We start from the raw sequence: 23,275 nt of genomic DNA, 5'->3' as shown, positions 1-23,275 counted from the left end.
AAAATCTAGCTTCACTTATAACCGAGTCGAAATAAAGTTTTTTTTTTCCTTCCACAAATGAACTCAGGCCGATAGGAATAATATATGAAATCTACAAACATCTTATCTGTAACAGAAAAAAAAAAAATTGAAAAGACACGAAAAAAAATTATCACAAATTCTTTTCATACACACACTCATAACTATACATTGATGGCATCAATTTATACAATTTTTTTTTATATTCATTCCTTCTATTTATTTTCACTTCTACCGTTTCGCGAGTTTTTTGTTCGTCGTTTCGCGACAATTCAGTGTTAGCGCTCCATCAGTTTTGTGGTGTGATTTTTCATTCTTTTTTTTTTGCTTACAGACTATATTTTATTTTCGACTATAATAAAGACCGAGTCGAAGATTTTTCGCACTTAAAAATAATTTGCGAGCAAAAAATTGTGCAAAAAATTATAAAAAAAAAAAAATATTCAAAAGAAAAAAGAAGAAGAAGAATTGAGAAGATACCTTGTTGTGGGTGCTATTTGTTTGAATTTCGCATGTGCTCAACAACAACTTAGTTAGCAGTGTCAGAATTGTTTATTTTGCAAAAATCACACTTTTTTTTCACGTAGGAATTTTTTTTATGTGTGTACATAATTCGAGGACCGCACATCGTTTATCATTTGTTCTTCAATAATTCAACAAGTCTATTTGCTAGGTAAAAACAGATCTTCATTAATTCTTATATATGCTTGAAAAATCATCTGACACGCGTGAATCATCATTGATTTGGGAAAATTTACAAGCCGTTTTTAAAAAAACACATCGCAGTTCTCAAAAATTCCTCGACTTGTGGGGTGAGCAAAAAAACTCTGTAAATTAAATAAAATATACATGACGACGACGACGATGATGATATGGATGGTCAGACTAAATATTTTAATAGTTTTATGCCAAAACAAGATTTTTGTGTTCATTACTTGTTCATTACGTAATTTGAGACAGTTTTTGTATGTACTTTAAATAATGGTGACATTTAAAATATCACAAAATTTTCACATGAAATTGTGGCTTATATCAAGTTTTAAAATATGACAAATAGTGGTCAGCTTATAAGATTAAATTTAAATAATGACAATCGTCAATAAGAAATCTCTGACGTCATTTTCATTTTCGTAAACCTACCGTGTTCAATTATCAAGTATTGCATGATTGGCACGTGTGCTAACAAATTAATTTTTCTTAAAAATTTTCCTCTTCATCTCTTCCGAGAAGATTTAAAGAAAAAATCGTAAATGTCAGTCAGAAATAAATCTTGTAATCCACCTTCATAATATGCTCCAAATTGAATACAATTTAGTAATAAAAAATTATTCAGTTCCTTTTTCTCACATGTTACATTTACATTCACGCGATAGACAAATCTATACATTAAGTAGACATAGAAATTGTTGACATTTTCTCGTCTATCACATTTCTGTTTACTCTTTAACCCCGACACATTATAGCATGTACATAAGATTCGCATAATCAACAGAAAGTTGGATGGATTTTTTTTTGAACTGGCGACAGCTATCCTCAAGGCACAAAATCATAGACGATTAGAATTTTAATGTCTATTTACAATTGACATGGTGCTCATTTTCTCATAATAATATCAAAAGTAAAACTCTAAAGTCTACAGTGTATGTTTAAACTGTACGAGAAGTTTTATTTTTTTGATAAGAAACAACAGCAAAAAAAGAAGGAACAAATATTGTGTTGTTGATAACAAGCAAGTCACTTGAGTATATAAATATGAATACATAATATTTGCTAGAATTGATGTCAAAATTCGTTCATACATGAAGTATTTTTTATTGACGAATGTATTCCCCCAAACGGATTGATAAGACGTAAGACATAATCATTTGAAGCGTTCCCTGATGACCTTCTTTGCCTTTTTCATAATATTTTCATTACAATGTGATTTTTCATTTTCGAAATATGAAATCAATGGTGAGCTCAATTGGCTTATTCATAAATGTGACTGATTCTATTTATTATTATTCAATTAAGGGAAGCTATACTCAATTCAATTGTGATTATTTTAATTGTTTCTGTATTTATAGCGCCCTACACGATAACTTTTTTTGGGTGTATGAAATTATTTGTTGATATGATTATCATAGATCTATTTCCAAATAAAGTTTATAGCTATATTTGTGTGAAAAAAAGTGTTCAAATTTGTGAACCATCATGCCACATTTGGCATTTGTGATTGTAAAAAAAGACGTGGCAATTACTAAAGGGGGTGGGAGATAAAAAAAAAGAGTGTTTTACTGATAACAGGAGACTTACTTGACGCAGCTGTATTTGTGTGAGTCATAATGTCCCGGGTTTTTGTGCAAATATTTGATTTGATTTCTTCTTTTTCTACTGATTTTTTTTTCGTGAGTCGCTACAAAGGAATAAAGATAGAAAGATAATTTGGAATGATTTTCAACATTTTTAATCACATTTTCCATATAACTCATTTATTACACGAGCAAGATAAGAAATTAATAATAAATTTTTATTGATATGGTTTTCCCTATCAATTTGGTGCCATAAAGTATTATCAGCTCAATTGAAATTGTGAGAGAGAATGAATGAACTTCAATGTATATATACATGCTATTGAGTTATGTCAAAAGACACTTCAATGTTGAATGTTATACATAAATAAGTATATTGATTACAGCTAATACCCGCAAACACCCATTATTCATTTCATAAAAGCATCGAGACTTCCTTTATCTGTCATTTAAATTAGATTTTCATTTGATTCCATTTTTATCTCTCTTGCTCCTTTCTCTTTACTGTCTCATGCACATCATCCATTCGTCTCCATCATTCTATGTCGTCAGAGTGTCTCGAACTATACGAATTTTATTGTTGTTTTTTTGCGGTTAACGGGAGACTGATATGATGATGAGTATAAATGGGGAGTGTATTTATGTGGATAGAGTTTCCAGTTCCATTCGGAAATAAAACGAAAAACTTTATCATCTCATGAGGGAGAAATGCTTTTACTTCTGTTTATCCATCTCATTTTGACATCCTTTATTTATACCAAAAAAAATTATTTCTATTTCTGTATTTCTTTCAATGGACACGACTTGGTACCATCATGAATTTTGTACTAAATTCTATTGATATCCTAGCTTTAAGTTGGGGAAAAAATAGAAATGAAATTCCCATTAGACATGGTGAAGAATATCACGCCGTCTTCATGAATAAAAATGCGATCATGATGATGCCTTTTTGGCTGAGCATTTGTTGACTATCTTATATGCGCTCATTGACATGAAAAATTCCTTTCTTCTTTTCTTGAATTTTATTCGCCAACTTTTCCTCTGCTGTCTCATTCTACTTTAATTAAATGATTCCGTCGATTCAAATGACACGATGATTTATTATTAAACATCACTTGCTGTTTCTATCTCATCATCATTACCAACAGCTCTTTGTACATTCCCAATACAACTGGCTGATGTCAGAATACTGAAAAGAGAAAAGAAGGGAAAACTTGGCAGTCGATAGACGAAAAAAATGAATTATTTTCTTTTCTTCATCCTCTTTCACTACGTGAAAATGTCATTTTGTCGCCAGTCGATAGCTCGCATATAAAGTATACAAATATTTTCTATCCATCTCTTATTAAACTCATTTATCCTCTCTTTCTTTGTGTATGTATTTTGTATCGTTTGGAATAATAATTGAAACTAATTAAGCAAGTGACAGTTGGAGACTCATCATCTATTTATTAAAGAATATCACAAAAATGACGTCACGTTGCTCCTTTTTCATGTCAAGATTCTCCTTCACTTCTTTCTCTTTTTATTACACTTGGCAAAAAAAAAGTCTTAAAATATATTTAATGCTCTTCAAAAGCACATTTTTCTTAAAGTGAAGCAATTTTCGAGGCCGTGAAGGGCTTTGTGGCATGCGACAGTAAAAAATTACTGCTATGCTGACCTCGTTCAAGTAATTCCCTTTCGCCGAAAACAAAACTAGTCATTTTTAAAGTTGTTGAACAATTTAAAGCGTGGCCAACAGATGAGATGCTTCCGTGACTTTCACTTTAAGACTTACTGATAATTACATAAGCACCAAAACGTACTGCAAGAATGTACTTGCTTCATTAATGATATACCAAAAATACTACGTAAACCTGTAATATAATTCGAGCAATAAGGCTATAACGTAAGCATGCAAGAGAGTAAAAACGAGGAATGTCATCTTCAATTTATATACACGCCACAATTTACAGCCGAATGTGTCTGACTGAGTAACATTTTTTTTACAAATGATGAAGCCATCGTAACGGCATGCATTCACGAAATAAAATCATTTCTTTATACTAATTTTAATGCTTACATTTTGTGTTTTGTTTGGGAAACCTCACTAAGGTGAATGCCGAAAGAGTGAGAAAGAGATAGAGAGAAATGGAAAGATCAACAAGCAGGCAATGATGCATGATTCAGTCGAAGTCATGTGTGTAAACATAGAATGTATATGAGTACACACATTCATACACAAAATGAAGCAAACAAATCATTTTCGAATGATGTAATGTGCATGTGCTTCACTTTGTACTGTAATGATAAACTTCAACTTTTTTTTCTTTCATTTCTATCGATTCCAACAATAACAACAAAGCAATTTAGCTCGGCGTATTCGATTAATTAACACACTGTACATTCAGTCGCCGGAGATTTCTCTACTCTTTTTTTTTATTTTCATCTCTTATTGACTCATATGATGAGATGAAAATGAGAAATAAGCACAATAAAGACATGACGTCATCACAAAACTGACAATTCAAATATTCATATTATTATTATTATAGATTTCAATTGGAATAATAAAGATGATTGTTAACTTTGATTATCTATTGACATGGAATGGGATATCCATTGTATTGAGTCGTTATACATGTGTTTCATCATTACTATTATTAGTACTTTTTATAACTTGATCGTTCGAGTTATTCATTGATCCATCACGTGTGTTTATTGTCTCATTCGCATGTATATTTGCAAATACTTAATCTGTAGAAAGTTGAGCATAATGATTCATACGGTAGACTAGTGAAAATGTATGTTTATACCAAAACCTGCTGATATTAATCGCTCATTTGTCATCGTCGATGACTCTCTTGCTCTCATCGCGTTTAACATTTCAAAAAACTATCGTACTACAACTTTTGGTCATTAAAAAGCTTTGCAAACGCTCAGTCACACGAATATACAAAAATGACGTCATCGGGCCTGTAAAGAAACATTTTAACAGGTATTTAACAAAGAAACAGTCACAGTTGTAAATAAAACTAAACTAACAAAACGATTTTTCGTCCCACAATGAACACAAAAATATTGTTTCTTTGCATTTTTGTTCGGTGACTGATTCTTTTCGTATTTTTTTAATACTGAACAACTTTTAAGTGATTTTTATTACCGGTTTTTTTGAGTCGCACTTTAGTCATTCATGTTTATACACTTCTTTATGCTTACAATATGGAAATAAAGTCCAAAACGGAGTTAACAACAACAAAATATGAGAAATAAAAACAGTTGGAGTATTAATCATGCTCTGTAGATTTCTGGTTTTTTTCACTCACATGTCATATACTCGAGCCTCGAAATAGCGATTGGAAGTATATTTTCATTACTGAAATGGCATATGGAACGTAATAAATATCTAATTAATTAAACAACAATCATATATTATTTTAAATAAAGAAAACGAAATACGCTTTAATGTGTGTATGGCTTTCAAGCCTTTTTGCTAATAAATCTGCGACTCTGTGAATTTGTGTTGCTGATTTTATATTATATTTATATTAGCTTGAGCAATAAACGGCAGTGGCAGCTATGGCAATATTACTTCACAAAGTAAACACAGGCACTTTTTAAGCTTCAAGACTTGTCTCTATTTCTGTTTCTTGTTATGGTGCCATTTACGGCAGCGTAGGTGATAATTTTTCAATATACTGGAATTCCATTCTGGATTTATTGTAATAAACTCTTTTTCAATTTAATGCTGCGCACAATTTTTTAGCTCAAAAAGACTTGACACATTCCGCATTGAATTTAGACCTCCTATAGAGAGTAGAGTCGCTGATATTGCATGCAAAATTGCAATTATTTAGCAATTGCTCCTTTCAGTGTCTCATTTTATTTTATACACATTTTTTGTGTCTCAAGCAACTGGTCTCTACGAAATCAGGTCGATTATTTCAAGAATTTGACATTTTTCATCGAGTGTAATGTACGAGCGCGGGATTTCAAGCTATGTATTTCTAGAGTCAATTGAAAATGAATACATTTTCTTCTTTCTGTCTGTTCGTATCTTATTTCACTGTGCATTTGTGCAAATCCCTCTCTATTACTCTCTGTACTCTTCTTCATCTATTTTATCATCATATGTGTATATATTTACTTTGAGTAAGGCAGTAAAAGGCTTTATTACATTACAAATATATGTACATATAAAAAAGTTCTCATGCATACATACTTACACAATATGTCGTTGTCGATTGTTATTGTAATTCAAAGCAAAAAATCATTTTTTATTATTTTCCATATATTTTGAGATGTCGAGGAAGTTGAGCTTTAAGCGTCACGTCATTTAATTTAGTTACTCTTATCAGCTGCAGCTACAACATTTTATTTATTATTAGACTCCACTTATGACTTTTCCACTTCTTCTTATTCAACAAACAAAAAATATTTATTTCATTAAATCATGCCTTATGTCTTTTATACTTATCAGCGTCTCATGATTGTTTGTAAATATTAAAATGAAAATGAATCGATTCTAGCGACTATACAGACTAATAATCTCGAATGACGTATAATTTTTTTATTAAGTTTCTAGAACATCTGACTGATTATGGAATTTTTTTTCACACTGCTTATTTATTCCTTATCATTAAATGTCGAAACTTAAATAGCTGTCATTATCACGTCTATTATCATCATTTCAATTTTTGTTTGTGCAATAAAAATAATATTAGAAAGACTTTTCATGAAAATAAAATTGTATTTTTGAGCTGAGTCACGAGAGAGTCACACATTTACTTCCAATTGTGGGTCATTTATTTATATCATGAATAAATAGAGAATATGAGACGAACTGTAACGACACAATTGGATGGTTATCATTTTTATTTATTATTCTATTAAATCATATTCATAAATCTAAACTAAAATTGTCAACTACAGTCACCTTTTCGTCAATTTATATGCAAATATAAAAATAGTAACAAGAAGAACTACACAACTTTATTAAGTGGAAGTGAGAAAAAGAAGAAGTCGACAATTCCATAATAATTTACACGGTCATACAACAAAAAAAGATTATGTCTCTGTCGTTAACTGATTATCATCAAAAGACAACTTAATTTCTTTCCAGACTCTCTATCATAAATAGCAAATCGACATCAAGTCGATTATTAAATTAATCGTCTGTTATTTCCATTACTCATAATGGAAATAATCATTAAATTGCATGATTTTTGCGATCGATGTCATATGACGACATTTTTTTTACATTCGCTTCGCTGCCATTCATGTGCTCCGCTATATAAGTGTTTTTTTTATATATAAGGGAATTTCCACTTCCATGTGCTCTTCGTGCTGACGATGACAACAACATTGGTGATGTATCATTATGCTTCATATGTATATGAGTTCGTCTACCGTCTCAATATGTGTGAAAAAAGTGTGTGCATAACAAATGAGCATAAACGAACGACGATGGAAGGAAATGGTCAAAGTTCATTGGCCCACAACACTTAATGCTCAGTTACAATAGACCGCTTAATTTTTTTAAGTGATTTGTTATAAAATCTCATTCCATTAACTACCGTAAAAGACATAAATACTTGAAAAGCGACTAAAGTGTGATGATAATAATCAGCATTGACTATCTTGTCATAAGCTCTGCATTTAATATGATGGAGAAAAATGATGAATATAAATAATATTGAGTGGATAACCATCAAGTAGCTGTATAAACAGCACATAACATGTTATGAAAAAAATGTCATCTCACATGATACGGTCAAGAGAAATGGAATGAATAGAGACCGCAATAATAATAATAACAAGCCATAATAACGACACATATTTATAATCATACATAATAAAATCATCAAGTTCCAAGGTTAAAGTCGAAAGAAGAGAGAGGGAAAAGGAAAGATAATAAAATTAAATATACGAACAAGACTTGACGAAAATGTGGAAAAAGTCGAGCAATTCAAATACAGTTAAATGAATGTTTGCTTTTTACAGGCATAATTTAAATAATTTGTCACACAGACTACATCTTCATGTTTATTAATAACGTGAAATTTAAAGGAATCGAACATTTTTTTTTAAATTTGAAAGTCACATTGTGGGGAGGTTACATCATGTCCAAAATATTTTCTTAAACTGATAGTAAATACAGCCATACAAAATCCACTAATAATCAATGCGTCAGCAGAAATGTGTGAAATAATTCAAATGAAATGTAAATATCAAAAAAAGAAGTATAGAGAAAAAATTTATCGCACTCAATTGCCACTTTACATATTTATATAGAGTTACTTATATTGTGTGGAATTCATGACGGCAATCGATTACTTGAATATTGATCTTTACTTGCCATATTTAGTCGGGCTATCTTATTGGCTATTTTATAGGACCTGTGTTCATTTCCCAAACAGGCAATGAGCATGCTTTCATGACACAGAAAGACCACTACGACCACAGTACCTAAAAGCGATCTCTTAGGACCGAAATTAGACATTTCTATTCATTACTGGATCTTTACCTTTTTTACTATCAAAAATCTGGTCACCCAATTAATAATCGTTATGGAAGTACACTTCACATCGAAGCGAAGCGCAAAATTTTTAAAAATGAATAATGTTATTTGATATTTTGACAAGGAGAGATGTTTCGGTGGCCGGAAATTTGAGTGTTTATGTAAATTCCTCATAAACTTGTAATCATGTTGAATTATCTATACATTTTATTATATGCGAAACTTCCTTTCTCTGTAGACGTTATATATATCGCGAAGAAGAAATCAAAATTCAAAGCATGTCGATGAAGATGACGAGGAATTTTTAGTGATTTAAATTAGATTTACAGCATAAATTTTATTATCAACATACTTGTATTAAGCATCCGACTGTATAGAATTTAAAGGTTAAGAGAATTAATCGCCAAGTTTACAGCTTAAAGGGAACGAACAGAAAAATACTTGGCACAGCATATTTAAACAGACATATTTGAGTCTCTCTCGATTCAAGTGACGTAGGCGATTCGCGCAATAGACATTGTATGGCAGCAAATCGAATAGTTTATAAATTATACAGTGAATGAGACAGAAATAATTTAAAGTTTAAGTAATAAACATCAGATGTTTTCATTATTACTGAATCAGCAGTAAGGCCTTTTCATAACAGCTATAGAATACATACAGACAATTGAGAGTTTTGAGCTTAAAATGTGACCAATATCCGCGTTTAATATTTGCCATGTTAATCAGCATCCATTGGCTAAACAAGTTATAAAATCATCACATACTACAATGTTAGTAGCAGGCCTCTTTGTGGGATAGAATATTTGTGAAGTATTACAGTAAATATCAAAGATTATCTTGGAAAAATTTCCCAACACAAGACCTTGTGACGTCTATCGATTATTCAGAGGAAATTTAAATTATCAAAGTTGATTGTGCCTTGCAATGTCACAAACTTTAGGCTAGTTATGTAAATCTTAGATAATTGCAACTTGAAGACCTTTAAAGGCAGACAAGAGGGCATAATTCAATTATTCTGGTTATTGATTGCAAAATATTTATGGAAACACATTATGTTGCCTACATAATAGAACCAGTTCAAACTAGTTTATTCTATTTAAAAATTGTTGTTCCTTAGTTACGGGAATTCTCGTAAATGACTAATTATTAAATTCAGATATAACATTGCAAATAATGAAATCCCATCAATAACAAGATAATCACATGATGATACATAATACAGCCGTATGATATTGTGAATGTTTGACAATGATCACATCTCATTTCAGCTGATCTTCTTCGTTACTTTTTTTCATTTCCATTCAATTCGCAAAAACCACATTTTTCATTTCTTCTTTCTCACCTCAAATGAACTCTAATTGAAATGTGTAATGGAATTAAGACGAAAATAGCTCAATCGTTTAAGCAAAAGTATGTATTGTGAATATTTGTACTTGTTGTTATGATTACATGCTGTTGCTAATATTATTATTAAAATTTCTGCTATTGCGCTATACACATGTACAACTTTACTCTTTAATTCTCATTCTCTCTCTGTCTCTCTTCTTCTTTGTATTATGTCTTATTCATCGACGACGTTTCACTGCCACTTATTATTATTTCATTTCAGTAAGCGGTATCGTGCATACGTTACACAGTGTTGATTTTTGTGGGCTTTCGCGCGGGGTGTTTCATACCTCTTCTGTTACTGGTTTTATTTTTTACTTCTTTTTTTCGCAATGCAGTAATTCAATACACAACAATTTTGTTGTCTTTCATATCTCTTTCGGCTTACTCACTCTCACTCCTTCAATCTAGTCTTGTTGACTGGTAAATTGCGATATGTTTCATTATTCTTAATATTATTATTTTGTTTATATTTATTTGTGTCCGTATATGTATACCACAGAAGGCAGGTGAGCGTGATTTTTATTTCATATTTCGCTAATCGACAGTGCTTTCTGTGCTTTATATTATAAGAAATATACACAAAAAAAAGGAATGAAGTGAAGAGAAATAAAAAAAAATCCGCGATTTGCGAATGAATAAATAATTTCGAGAGACCAGTCTGGAATTTCAAGATTTGAGCTAGCTAAGCTCCTACCATGTCAGATATGGAGTGGGGCATATGGCGACAGTATGGTAATTAAAATAGCCGCGATTCTGCTGTTATGACGGAATGAATTCTCGTTCGACTATTTTTTCGACTTCTTTTTAATATGCTGAATTTTTGTGTTGTTTCATTGGAAATCGTTCGAAAATAAATAACTCTCAAAGTCCTTGAAAAGTTTATTTTTTAAATGTCTAGTTCTTATGTGCTTATGATATTTTGCACACAAAAAAAAAGAATATAAATAAAACTCACTCAGACTGGCTTCGTATTTGAATGAATAATTTTCATTCTAATGGAATGCCGGAACTTCTCACCTAACACATTGCATGCATACATGCGTTTCTCATACATTATATGCGCAAAATCCATTTCATTAAGCTGACACAATTTTATTTTACTGTTAACAAATTACACGTTCCTCTCAGTTCCTCTAATGATGATAAATCTAGTAGAAATTTGACATACAAAAATGTAAATATTTTTATTTTTAATTCGAAGACATCTCGTCTCGTTAAACTGTCTACAAGAGATAAATATACTTTCCAAATCAATAAAAAGTCACGCTTCGTCCCTGATTACTTATTATTAAAGATCTCTTCATTTCAATGCCCTGTCTTTCTCTTTTTTTCTCTACTCGACTGTAATTAACGGACATCATTAGCAAAAGCAGCTACTGTTGTTATTCATGCGATTATCAACATACTCCATGACACTCAATTAATAAAGTTAGGAAATTAAATAAAGAATGAAAAGAAATTTAATTTATGCGAAACTCGACCCGTGAATGACGATTTTAAGTATTGATTGACACCTGTTTCCTCTACACAACGATACAAATAAAAATTGCGCTTTAATGCAGACATAGCACGTGGATTACTCATCATTATCTCTTTAAATGAGTCGTAATATTTCATGATTATTCATGCACGCATGCATATAAAATGTATCTTTACGTCGTCACACATAATTTTCGATGGAATTTCCTTGTGACATTTGATCATAATTAAGTTATCTTTAGATACTCGAGTCTCGAGAGTTCAACAAATCTATTAATCAAGTATAAGTCCATCATATTATGCATTCAATCACAAATCAATAAAGATGACGTCTATTTTGATATTTATGGCAATGGCTTTGCTGTCCGTAGAGTCTTCATTTAATTTACATATTTGCATGTTAATCAGTTGGACAAAACTTGTATTTTGTCTACTTCTTCTTTCAAAAAAATTATCGAGACGAAGCTATAGTATGATAAAAAAAAATAGCTAACCATTCAAGACAGTATTGGAACATACACATACAAAATATGCGACAGAAAAAAATCACGTCATCAGCTTTTTTAAAATTCTGTAAATTGACACAAGTAGAATAAAAAAAAAATGAAACACAAAAAAATAGTCAAGCGGCTTCCTAAAAATTTATATGTGTTGATGTGTACATATCACATATCAAGTCGTTAATATATAAATTGACCTTTGAATCATTACTTCAAATTGCGAGCGAATTCATTTGAATAGAATTAACCCATAAAATCGTTTATCGACATAAATTAATGAATATTCTTTTATTGTTTTATTTTCATATCCAAACAAACAATTCTACGCATGATGACATAAACAGATGATCCCGGTGGAACAGAAGATGAAACGCAAAATAATCATACTTTAAATAATAAAATTATAACAAGTCGTACAAACGGAATTAATGTGAATTACATCAAGGCCACAAAGGACCAATTGACTTCATCATCGTCAAATCAATCACCAATAGTAACAGGAACTACGGCTCTAATTAATAACAACAATACAACAAACGATTCAAAGTACCTGCATAAGAAATTCAAAAAATTTTGTGCCACTGTAGATAGTAATCAAACAAATCATAATTTTAATTGTAGTAATAATAATATTAGCCATAATAGCACTGCTGTCGTAAATAATACAATTGCAACAACATCAACAAGTTTATCGACAAATAGCAGTAGTTCTATTGCTGTTGCCGGATTGTTAAACAATAATAATAACAGTGAAATTGTTGAGAATAAGAATAGTTGGATATCAACAGAGGAAGTTACAACTGAACAACATCCACAGGATACAAGTCTAAGAAACTATCAACAACATCATCATAATCAGCACCCGCACCACAATACAAATAGTAATCAATTTCAATCAGTGCCATTATCACCGACTCCCAAACATCTTCAAACGACAGAAGAAGAGAAGCAACTTGTGAAGGATATCATTGATATTAATAATGAGAATTTTATACATCAGAGTGCCAATCGTTCGTTGAGCCTTCAAAATCCATCAAGCTTTCTTATAACGAATTCAGCTAGTGGTGGTCCATTGGTGACAGTTACGACACTTGGTAATCATAATAGTAATTTTCAGACTGGCGATATACGACATAAATCAAACACGACAAGTCAACAGCAAGAACCTGCAACAATTTCATATGCTAATAATCATCAAACACACAACGGTAATTTTGTGATCATCAATAATCAGTTATCAGTGGATTATAGTCATCAACAGCCATCAACTGGTTCAAATACGACTACGACAAGTGTGCCAACGACAACAAATCAAGGTCCAGGTCGATATATTTGTCCATATTGTCAACTTAATTGTGCCAAGCCATCAGTGCTGCAGAAACATATTCGTGCCCATACAAACGAGCGGCCATTTCCTTGTAATTCCTGTGGATTTGCATTTAAAACAAAGAGCAATCTTTATAAGCATTGCCGGTAAGCTTTTAACTATTATTAAATTGACATATCGATGAATGACATAAAATGAGACATTTTGCAATGACATCGAACTTCGATTCGTTATATCTATCTCTATATCTTTCTGTGTCTCGAAAATTGTTTCGTAGATGTTTTTATTTTCTTTTTATACTACACATCTACTAAAGATAGCTTGCTAAATAGATAGAGAAAAAAAATATAATTGAATCATTTTTTAATTGAATTCTGATGGCGCCTTATGTCTGCTTATTGTGTCATTCAGTCAGTTCGTCTTAAATGCACTCGCCGTAAAGAAGAAGATGCATTCCTATCTAATATAATTCTATATTTACAATTACAATTTAAATTAGATCTCGTGCACACATTCAACGTTGTAACGGAGAGACGGACCCGAATAGTGCACTCATTAATCAGCAAAACGAAGAAGACGGCTGTTCCTTAGAATCTGGTGATATTGATGAAACTGAGAACTTAAGTCAAACCGAAAGTGTAAGTTTAAAGTGTCTTTTTTAATTTTGTGACGTAATGGACGAAGTAACAGGTTTCAGACATTCCTAAGCGATTAAATTCATTTTAAGAAACTCATTTAAATGTCCGAAAACCGTTGCTTAAATTAAGCAGTTCAAACTACATGCATTCTATAATATAAAAAAAAAACTTGTTTCTATTTGTACAGATGAATCGATTGTCATCTCCTTCGATGATGATGGAAAGTCAGATGAATGGAAATTTTGGTGAGAATTCGTCGTCGTCATCATCAACTTCATCTTCAATTCCATATCCAGCGAATTCATCCAGTGATACTACTTTAAATAAACCATATAAACCTAAATTTCATAATTATAAGAAACTGGATTTGACGAAAGCCAGTACTCTTGTTATGCCATCAACAGCGGCTCCAATTTCACAAACAAACTCAAGTACACCGTCTACGCCATCGACACCATCGTTTTTCAGTGCTAATGCTGGAAATTTGGTGAGTTTTTTATTACATGCGAGATTATTCGTTACTCAAATAACTGAAAAAATTTTTTTTATTTATTTACTTGCTGTGTGCATTTGTAGACACCCCAAATTATCGAGGAACGTATCAGTAGAATTATAAGTGATAATGAAGCTATTATTGATAATGTTGAAGCATTACTTCAGAAAAAATATCATAAGATAACAGGTATTCAACGAAATTTATCAACAACGTCTACGTCAAGCAACAATACTATTGTAACGACGTCAGTGCCGACGACAACAAATGAACCTCATGCAAATTCCAATTCAAAATTGGCACTTGCTTTACTCAAACAACAGCAACAACAAAAGCAACATGATGAGGAAATTTTAAGATATCATATGACTACACCGCAGCCATTAAACTTGATTAAGATGCAGGAGCCACTAAGTGTTGATGTTACAATGCACAATCCACAAACACCTAGGAAAAGGTTTCTTAGTGAAAATGCCGCACCACTTGTTATTACATCGCATCAACAAGAAATTGGTGAGAAACAACCAATTATACAGCAACAGCCAACACAACTTGTCATTCCGACGAGTCATCCACAAAATCCAGAAGGATCAATTATCAAAGATTTATTGCTCAATTCAAAGAATTTTGGTGCAATTGATGGCGAGGGTGGTGATGGAACTTATACATGCCCAACATGTAAAATTTCTTTCCGTGGTGCTGACATACTTAAATATCATTTGATTTGTCATTGCGGTGATGAAAATATCATTTCACGTTCGGCGCCAATGAGTCCATCAAGCAATGCCACAATGTCTCCTTACTATAAAAATTCACCGTCAAGTTTAAGTAGTCTTGCTCAATCACAATTGAAAGCTATCGCAACTAGTAATACATGTAATCCATCAAGCTTAAAGAAGCTTGCGAGATCACAGTTAAAGGCACCAAAGCCAAAGCCTGAAAATATTGTCATTAGTCCTGCAATATCTGCCATAAAACCCACAGCTATAAATAGCCAAAATTTGATTAAGAATCCATTGCCATCACCAGGTCCATTACTTGGAAACACAAGACTTGTTGATAATAAGAGAGCAGAAGATGAATATGGTAATATAAAGAAGCAGAGACTTGAATTTCCACAATCAAGAGACAATGAGAAAAAGGTATCTCCATTCTTTGATGTTAAATTCATGCATGATAAGATGACACCATCCAAGAACTTTCCCTCGGGTGGAAGTTTCATTGCTTTTGAATCTGTAGAGAATCAGCCAGATGTGATTCCAGACAATAGTCCGAATCTAATGCGAAAAGGATTGTCTGGAGGCAATATTTTGGAAGTGCCAATTAAGAAAGAATCACAGAATGATCCACCTCCAATAACACCCAAATTGATTGTAACTATCACTCCAACATTGGCACCAACATTGACAACAAATTCAATGTTTACTAGCACTAGAAATCACTTCCAATTTCCACCGCAAGTTACTGTCTATAATGCATTAACATTACCTCTGTTATCATCACAACATAATCAGCAACCACAAGCTCATCAATTAGGAACTCCAGGACAAATTGTACATGGTGGTCGAATAATTCCATATGTTCCAGGAATTCCAGGTCCAAATACTATGACTATTGTGAATAAGAATGATTTGCCACCTCCACCAGTTCCAATTAAGCAAGATAAGAGATTAAATTCTCCATCAATGAAACAAAATGGAATCATTTCATTACCACCACCACGTGAAGTCTCACCCAGCACTGTAATGCCTCGTCCAAATGGTGTCGTTCTTTCCAAGAAGAAGTCATTCAATTTCGCAAGAATTGCTGATAATATTGACGCTGCAAATCGTGGACGAAAGTCACCAGAATTAAATTCAGAATTACAAGAAGAATTAGCACCACCGCCAGAGCAAAAAATGTCAAAGCCTGCATTTTTACGTCCAACAACCTTGCCTTTAAAACCCGGAACATTTACTCCAAAGCAGCATCATGGAATCACTCCAACAGCAAACACATTACCTTTAATTTCTCCAGAAACACCTCGTCCATCAAAATCATGTGTACAACTTTATCTGAATGGACATGCCTACACATATTTGGGGTTAAAGTCTAGTACAAAGCCCTTCTATTGTACTGTAAATAAGCCACAACCTACTTATATACAAAATCAATACAAATTGTCAATGTATAGCAATTGGCAAATTTATACTGGAAATAATCCAAACATATTTGACTTATCACCATATGCTGCTATGGGACTTTATGATTCCCGTCAAAGACCACCAAAGTTCTCAATTGCTGAGAGTGAAAAGGAAATTGTCAAATTAATTGAGATGCAAAGTACAAAAGTTTCGGTAACGGTAGCACCTACAAATTATCAAGTTCAACATGTTACGATCAAAGAAGAGCAATCACCAAATAGCACATCGACTCCAGTTGCTACAAATCCACCACAAAACATTTCAAACTATGAAAATAATGATGAATATACATACATACGTGGTCGAGGCCGAGGAAAATATATTTGTCAAGAATGCGGTATTAGATGTAAGAAGCCGTCGATGTTGAAAAAGCATATAAGAACACACACTGACTTACGGCCCTATACATGCTCATATTGTGAATTTAGGTATGTACTCAAAACTCTTGTAGGTTTTTAAAAGATTGTTATTGATTTTAATCATTTCTTTATAGCTTCAAGACAAAAGGAAATCTTACAAAGCACATGAAATCGAAAGCACATTATAAGAAATGTTCAGAATTGGGTTTAAGTCCGATTCCTACAGTTCCTGATGATGACGCAAATGAAAATGATGATAATAATAGCGATAACACTAGACGAATGATTATGAATGGAAGGGAAAATGACATGAGTAGTCGATGCGATTCAGAGACAGAAGATGTTGATACTGATGATGATATGGATGATGAATCTGATGGTAAGTTCTTAAAGATTGTATATTAAGGTATAGAAATTTAATTATTTTATTTACTTTACAGATTCTGATGAGTCAAAGAACAGAATGCCAGAACATGAAGCAGCACAGTTGTTACTTTCACTATCAAGTCAAACAACCAGTAATACGAGACCACCGTCGACAAGTCATACACCAATACCTCAATATCCTCAACAACAGCACCTTATTCAAATACCTCAAAATATTGAAAACTGGTTGGAAAAATCTTCAATGGCGGAAATGATTCCAAGAAGTCGAGTCATCTTCTCAAATACAATTAAAACTGGAGATTTTGATCTTCTTAGTCATGGAAAATACTATTCTGATCCATCAATAAGTCGTCCAAAAGAGCTAGTTCGTCCAGTTGTTCAAGAAACAATAGCTGACGATAACGATGCAATGCCAATGGATTTAACCAAAAAGCCCTCACCAAAATTTGAAAATCAACAGTATCATCAACGACCAATGATGATGCATGCATCTGAAGTGATTTCAAAAATTTCCGATCCTGCTTTTCTCAACCAACTTGTCTCAAATACTGACAAAATGTCATTAAACCAAATAGGAACAAATGTGAACTTTACTGACGCCGTACAATATGGTGAAAGTTTTCTTCCACAAGAATACGTCACCGAGAGAGCATTGAAGGATGCAAGAATTAAACAAATTCAGCAATCTGGTAAATTCATCGACTATAATAGCAGTCCAACAAAAGAGCGAGACATCAAAACTCCAAACGACGAAGAAAATTCAATTTTTATTGTCAAATCCACTCAAATGCCATCTATCCAAATTAAAACTAGTAATAATATCAATAGCAGCAGTAGTGGAATGATGGACGCATTAGCTGATCTTGCTGCAAAATCTGATAAATTGGAGATTAAGAATCAGTCAAATGCTGGAGATGAACCATCATCAAAGGCTAAGAATGTTGCATCCGAATACCTCAAATTAACACAACAAAAGTTGCAGCGTACTGTTGATGATCAAGGTGATAATGGAAGTGATCAAGAAGGTCAAGAGTCTCAGACAATTTTATTAACACCCCAAACTATTGTTGTTGGCGAAGATGGATTTCACAAAAAGGCATCAAATTCTAATAATATGTTTGGTAATGATCCACTCCTGTATTCACACCTTCAAGACGATTCAGGACGACCAGTTTGTGTCGTTTGTTCAAAGGTATTTCAAAAAGCTAGTCAGCTTAAGATTCACATGAATATTCATTATATGGAAAGAAAGTACAGATGTGAGGCGTGCGGTGTAAGCTTCAGAACACAAGGGCATCTACAGAAACATGAGAGATCAGTAAGTCATCAGAACAAAGTTAACATGTCTTCAACATTCGGTGTTCCAAGTGTCTCAAATCCACGTCCATTTAAATGTAAAGATTGCAAAATTGCATTTAGAATTCATGGACATTTGGCAAAGCATTTAAGAAGTAAAATGCATGTATTGAAATTGGAATGTCTCCAGAAACTGCCATTTGGTACTTATGCTGAAATGGAGCGAGCTGGCTTTAATCTCACAGATATCGATACAAGTGACTGTGATAATTCTTTGATGAGCCTTCGAGCACTTGCAAAGAAACTAAATGAAAAAGATCCATCAAAATTGGGTCCACTTCCACCACTTTCAATCGACGATTCAATTGACTGCGATGAAAGTGGAATGAATGAAAATTATGACAGCGATTCAAGTGACCAAGGTATCATCTTACCAAATAGCATGTCAAATGATGATGATGGCCATTTAATTAAACGAAAATTAACTGATGATTTTGACTCGGAGTTAATGAAGAGAATAAAATTAACAGCTAATTTAGAAAGTAATTTACAGCATGTGCCATCGACAAACAATGACAATTCTCTTCATGACGACGAGAAATCACAATTGACGTGTGCCAAAAATTAACTAAAATGAGAGAAACACATAAACTTCAAACATATCGGAAGACACTAAAACAAACTAAGAAAGTCATCTAATCAATAGAGGAATCGATTAACGATTCGTGCAAAAAAAAATAATATTGAATGAATTTTTTTCTAAGAATTATCCTTTCAGTTATTAGAAAGAACCAATTTTTAAGCCATAATGGAAAGTTTTTCTATACATTATAAAATAAAAACAAAAATTTGCAGATTAAAAGTCGAGGGGGACAAGATAAGTTGGAATTTTATGTCTAATGCTAGTGTGATTAATATGATTTACTGGATCTATAGATTTATAACTTCAAGATCTGGTCAATATGTCTTAAGAATGTCGTGAGCATTGTGCGGAATTCTTGAGATATCGACAGCAATCTACATAATGATTGAGAGATTCGGTCTCTGGTGAGAATCGAACTCACGTACTCACATAATAGTGATACGGAGAAAAGAGTAACATCCGGTCTGTTACCTAACCACTAGGTCAAAGAGACCTAAATCTTGCACTAGCAGATATGTCAATATATGGCTCGATATCCCAGATTCCACTCTGCTCAGACACCATAGTCTTAAAGTATTTAAAATAATATTGATCAGGTCTAGTAACTTTCAATGAAGAGAGAGTAGTTTTTAGGAATTGAAGATTTTAGGGAGGTTACTGAGATTTAATTCTCATAAAAACTCAGCAAATTCAAGCATTTTCTAAAAATTTCCTTTTTTGGAAATGATTCTTAAACCAGAAAACACTACAATCACTGAAGTATCAAGTATGAAATTCAAGCTTATCTTGTCACCTTGGAATAAACCACATAGAATATAGTCCATAGAAGTTAAATCAATCGGAATTAAGTGAGAATTTTTAAGGAATTATCCGATTGATTTGATTTTTGAAAAAAGTTTTAAGGAAATACGTAAAAAAAATTAAAAATATCAAAAAATTGAATGACTAAATATCAAGAACTAAGATACAGATAGATTTCATTTTTCGATAAAGATTTTTTAATGACACGTCAACATATCAAATTGATACAAAACGAAAAGAGAACCTATGAGAAATTTTTTATGAGTTTTATGCTACCCTATCAGGCAAAGAGACTGCTTTTAGGTACCGTAGTGGTATTTCTGTACAATGAAAGCATTCTCTCTACCTGTTAGGGCTACCGAAATAATAAGTAAAATTAATAGTCTTCCACAATAAGCCATTTCTATTCGTTTTAGTTTGATAGACACAAGATCAGCTTTTATCTTATGAATTAGTTTATTTTTAGTTACTGCATGAGTTGATTAATTCTTTTACTTGTGTTAAATGCAATTTTCTTTTAAGTCAGTCTACATATAATTTTAATTTTTAAGTAGAAACATTTTGCTGTGGGATCCTTTTTATTGAATTAACATTAAATTATCGTAAGATGAAGATGTGAAAAAAGTTTAATGATATAAAAGGGAAGATTTTCTTTTAATTTTAATTAATTTTAAACATACAATATGTACATAAATATGAATTATATTATACTGATAAGTTTATTAATCTTAAGTTTTTAAACAAAAGTGAAAACGTGCATCTGATGATGAAAGAATTATTTTTACTTTAAAAGTAAAATAAAATTTGAAAAATTTATGGAAAAAAATCACTTCTTTTTAATCTTCTTTTTTGTTGATTTCAGAGCCTTTCTTTCAGTTCATAATACTATGGATCATTCAAGCACGGAGAGTCTAAATAGCAAACTATTTAATTCTATCTAATTAACACACTATTTAAATAGCTACCTAACTACTACGATTTAAATCGCAAATTATTAATATGGATATAGCCATAAAAAGTCTAATTAAGTAAGTAATAAGTAAATACTGTATCTAAGCCCCTAAAACCTTGCCTAGATACAGTATCTTCAAATGTGTTAATTACTCGTAACTAGAGATGTCAATACAAATACCCAAATACCCAAATATTTGGGTTATTTTGCACTATTTGGGGTACCCCAAATATTTGGGTGTAAACCCAAATTTATTTGGGTCTGCTTAAAATCTTCATTTTTAGGAAATTTTTCATAAAATTTCTGATTTTCATAAAATTTTTAGTGTCAATTTTTTGACAACTTGAATTTAATGCACCTTTATGTTGAATATAAGTTATATTCTGGTTATATAATTGAACTTAGAAGAAAGTATAGTGAAGTTGCATAAATTTAGAATTATCATTACCAAAATCTAACAAAAATCATACTGATTACATCAGAATCTACTGCAAATTTGTGGAAAAATTGCAGACATAATATGCGACCTTCAGAGAGAAATTATATTCTGTATGCAGAGATTCTGGGTTTTAATCCCAGAAATAATAGAAAATTAAATCTGCGAAAAGGTAGTTTTGTTGATCTGCTCAGAAAAAATGTTCCTGAAGAATTAAAACTTCATTTAAATCAATTTTAAATCTTTAAAGAAAAAAATTATTCAAGAATCTGGTGTCATTGGGTTTAGGAAAAAACACTATAGTTGAAATTTACAAGATTGACTTTTTTAGCTCGTTATTTTAATTAAACTAAGCGGTAAACGACTTTCGCAATGTTGTAAAAAATGCTCAGCAGTTATTTGAGACAACTTTTAAAAAAATTATTCTGCAAAATGGTCCTTAGGCCTACTTTTAAGACCAAAATTTTTTTAAAAATATTTGTACAAATATTTGGGGTTTAATATTTGGGTATTTGGGTATTTGTACAAATATTAAAAACCCAAATAATTGACATCTCTAGTCGTAACTAACATCTAATATTACGAGGATTACTAGTCTGCAGACTTCAGGCAAATGCTAATTATAACACAACTAATCGTGCTAACTACGATTTCCGCTTGCATGGTCTCACTACTGAGTATACTTTCTCGAAATCCAGATCCCAATAAATATTCGGAATCGGGATCGGCATTGAAAAATTTTTCCAGGATCCCGAAAATAACTGTAATTTACTACTGTAGGGAAGTTTTTCGAACATTATAACAGCGATAATCGATAAATTGACACATAGATAAGCTGAAATTGCGGGAATATTACAAAATGAAATGAAATTTTTTAAAAGCATACTACTGAGCTCTCGAAGATTATTCGACTATCTGGCCAAATGCCGTAAAAATTAATCATTTTCTGTATCACCCACAATACTGCATTTCCAATGACTGTTAAAAGGCCATTACATGAATCCAATTCCAACAAAATGTCATGCCCCTAAGACTTAAGACGGATTATATGTTTTAATGACAGATTATTGTTTAATTGGTTTAATGTCTAGTTTTAAGGATCATTAGTTGCATCATAATGAGGTCGTAGGTAAGACATATCGCTTAGATTTGTAATTTGTATTGGAATCACTAAAACGAAAAAAACTAGTCAATATTCAGAGCGTCCAAAAATCATTTTCCAGTTGTAAGTTCATCGGCTTATAAAAATTTTGAGAACCACTGAATTATAGAATTGTAGATAATTTTATTTCCAGATCGGATGTTTCAGAACACTGGCTGATTAAGCAATCTGTTTTCCTATCAACATGATTAAAATGAAATTTTCCTTAGCATTAACAGTATTAACAGAACAGAACTGCGTTGATAGTTCTACATCTTAAATTATGGCTTAGAACTACTCTCCTTATTACAATCATTTTATCAAAAACAAATCTCAGTAACCATTTTAAATTTCGAAATTTTAATTCATTGATACAGAAAATTTTCGTTGAAAAATGTACAAGTCAAATCTTTTAGTAAATAATGGACGGTGCATCA

General features: G+C 31.9%; 1 protein-coding gene across 3 annotated transcripts in view; it reads left to right on the top strand.

Moving 5' to 3' along the window:
• The window catches only part of shn (zinc finger schnurri), a 38,056-nt gene extending 18,059 nt beyond the window's left edge, over positions 1-19,997 (top strand). Inside the window, exons 1-7 of one of the 3 annotated variants that reach the window (XM_070638375.1) lie at positions 692-830; positions 12,527-13,655; positions 14,009-14,147; positions 14,335-14,634; positions 14,724-17,251; positions 17,317-17,561; positions 17,623-19,997. In XM_070638375.1, the coding sequence (XP_070494476.1) occupies positions 722-830; positions 12,527-13,655; positions 14,009-14,147; positions 14,335-14,634; positions 14,724-17,251; positions 17,317-17,561; positions 17,623-19,493 (6,321 nt within the window). In that variant the 5' untranslated portion in view covers positions 692-721 and the 3' untranslated portion in view covers positions 19,494-19,997. Of the gene's footprint in view, positions 1-691; positions 831-10,349; positions 10,936-12,526; positions 13,656-14,008; positions 14,148-14,334; positions 14,635-14,723; positions 17,252-17,316; positions 17,562-17,622 lie in introns of those variants that run through there. The other 2 variants (XM_070638377.1, XM_070638376.1) reach the window with 2 other exon arrangements.
• Positions 19,998-23,275: the final 3,278 nt, after the last annotated feature.

Source organism: Chironomus tepperi, unplaced genomic scaffold (genome assembly GCF_022539635.2).
Source record: "Chironomus tepperi strain 1889 unplaced genomic scaffold, CSIRO-AGI_Ctep_v1 contig_172, whole genome shotgun sequence".
NCBI classification, from domain to species: Eukaryota; Metazoa; Arthropoda; class Insecta; order Diptera; family Chironomidae; genus Chironomus; species Chironomus tepperi.
The sequence above is the reverse complement of the archived record's forward strand: the minus strand, read 5'-3'. Positions and strand labels throughout refer to the sequence as shown.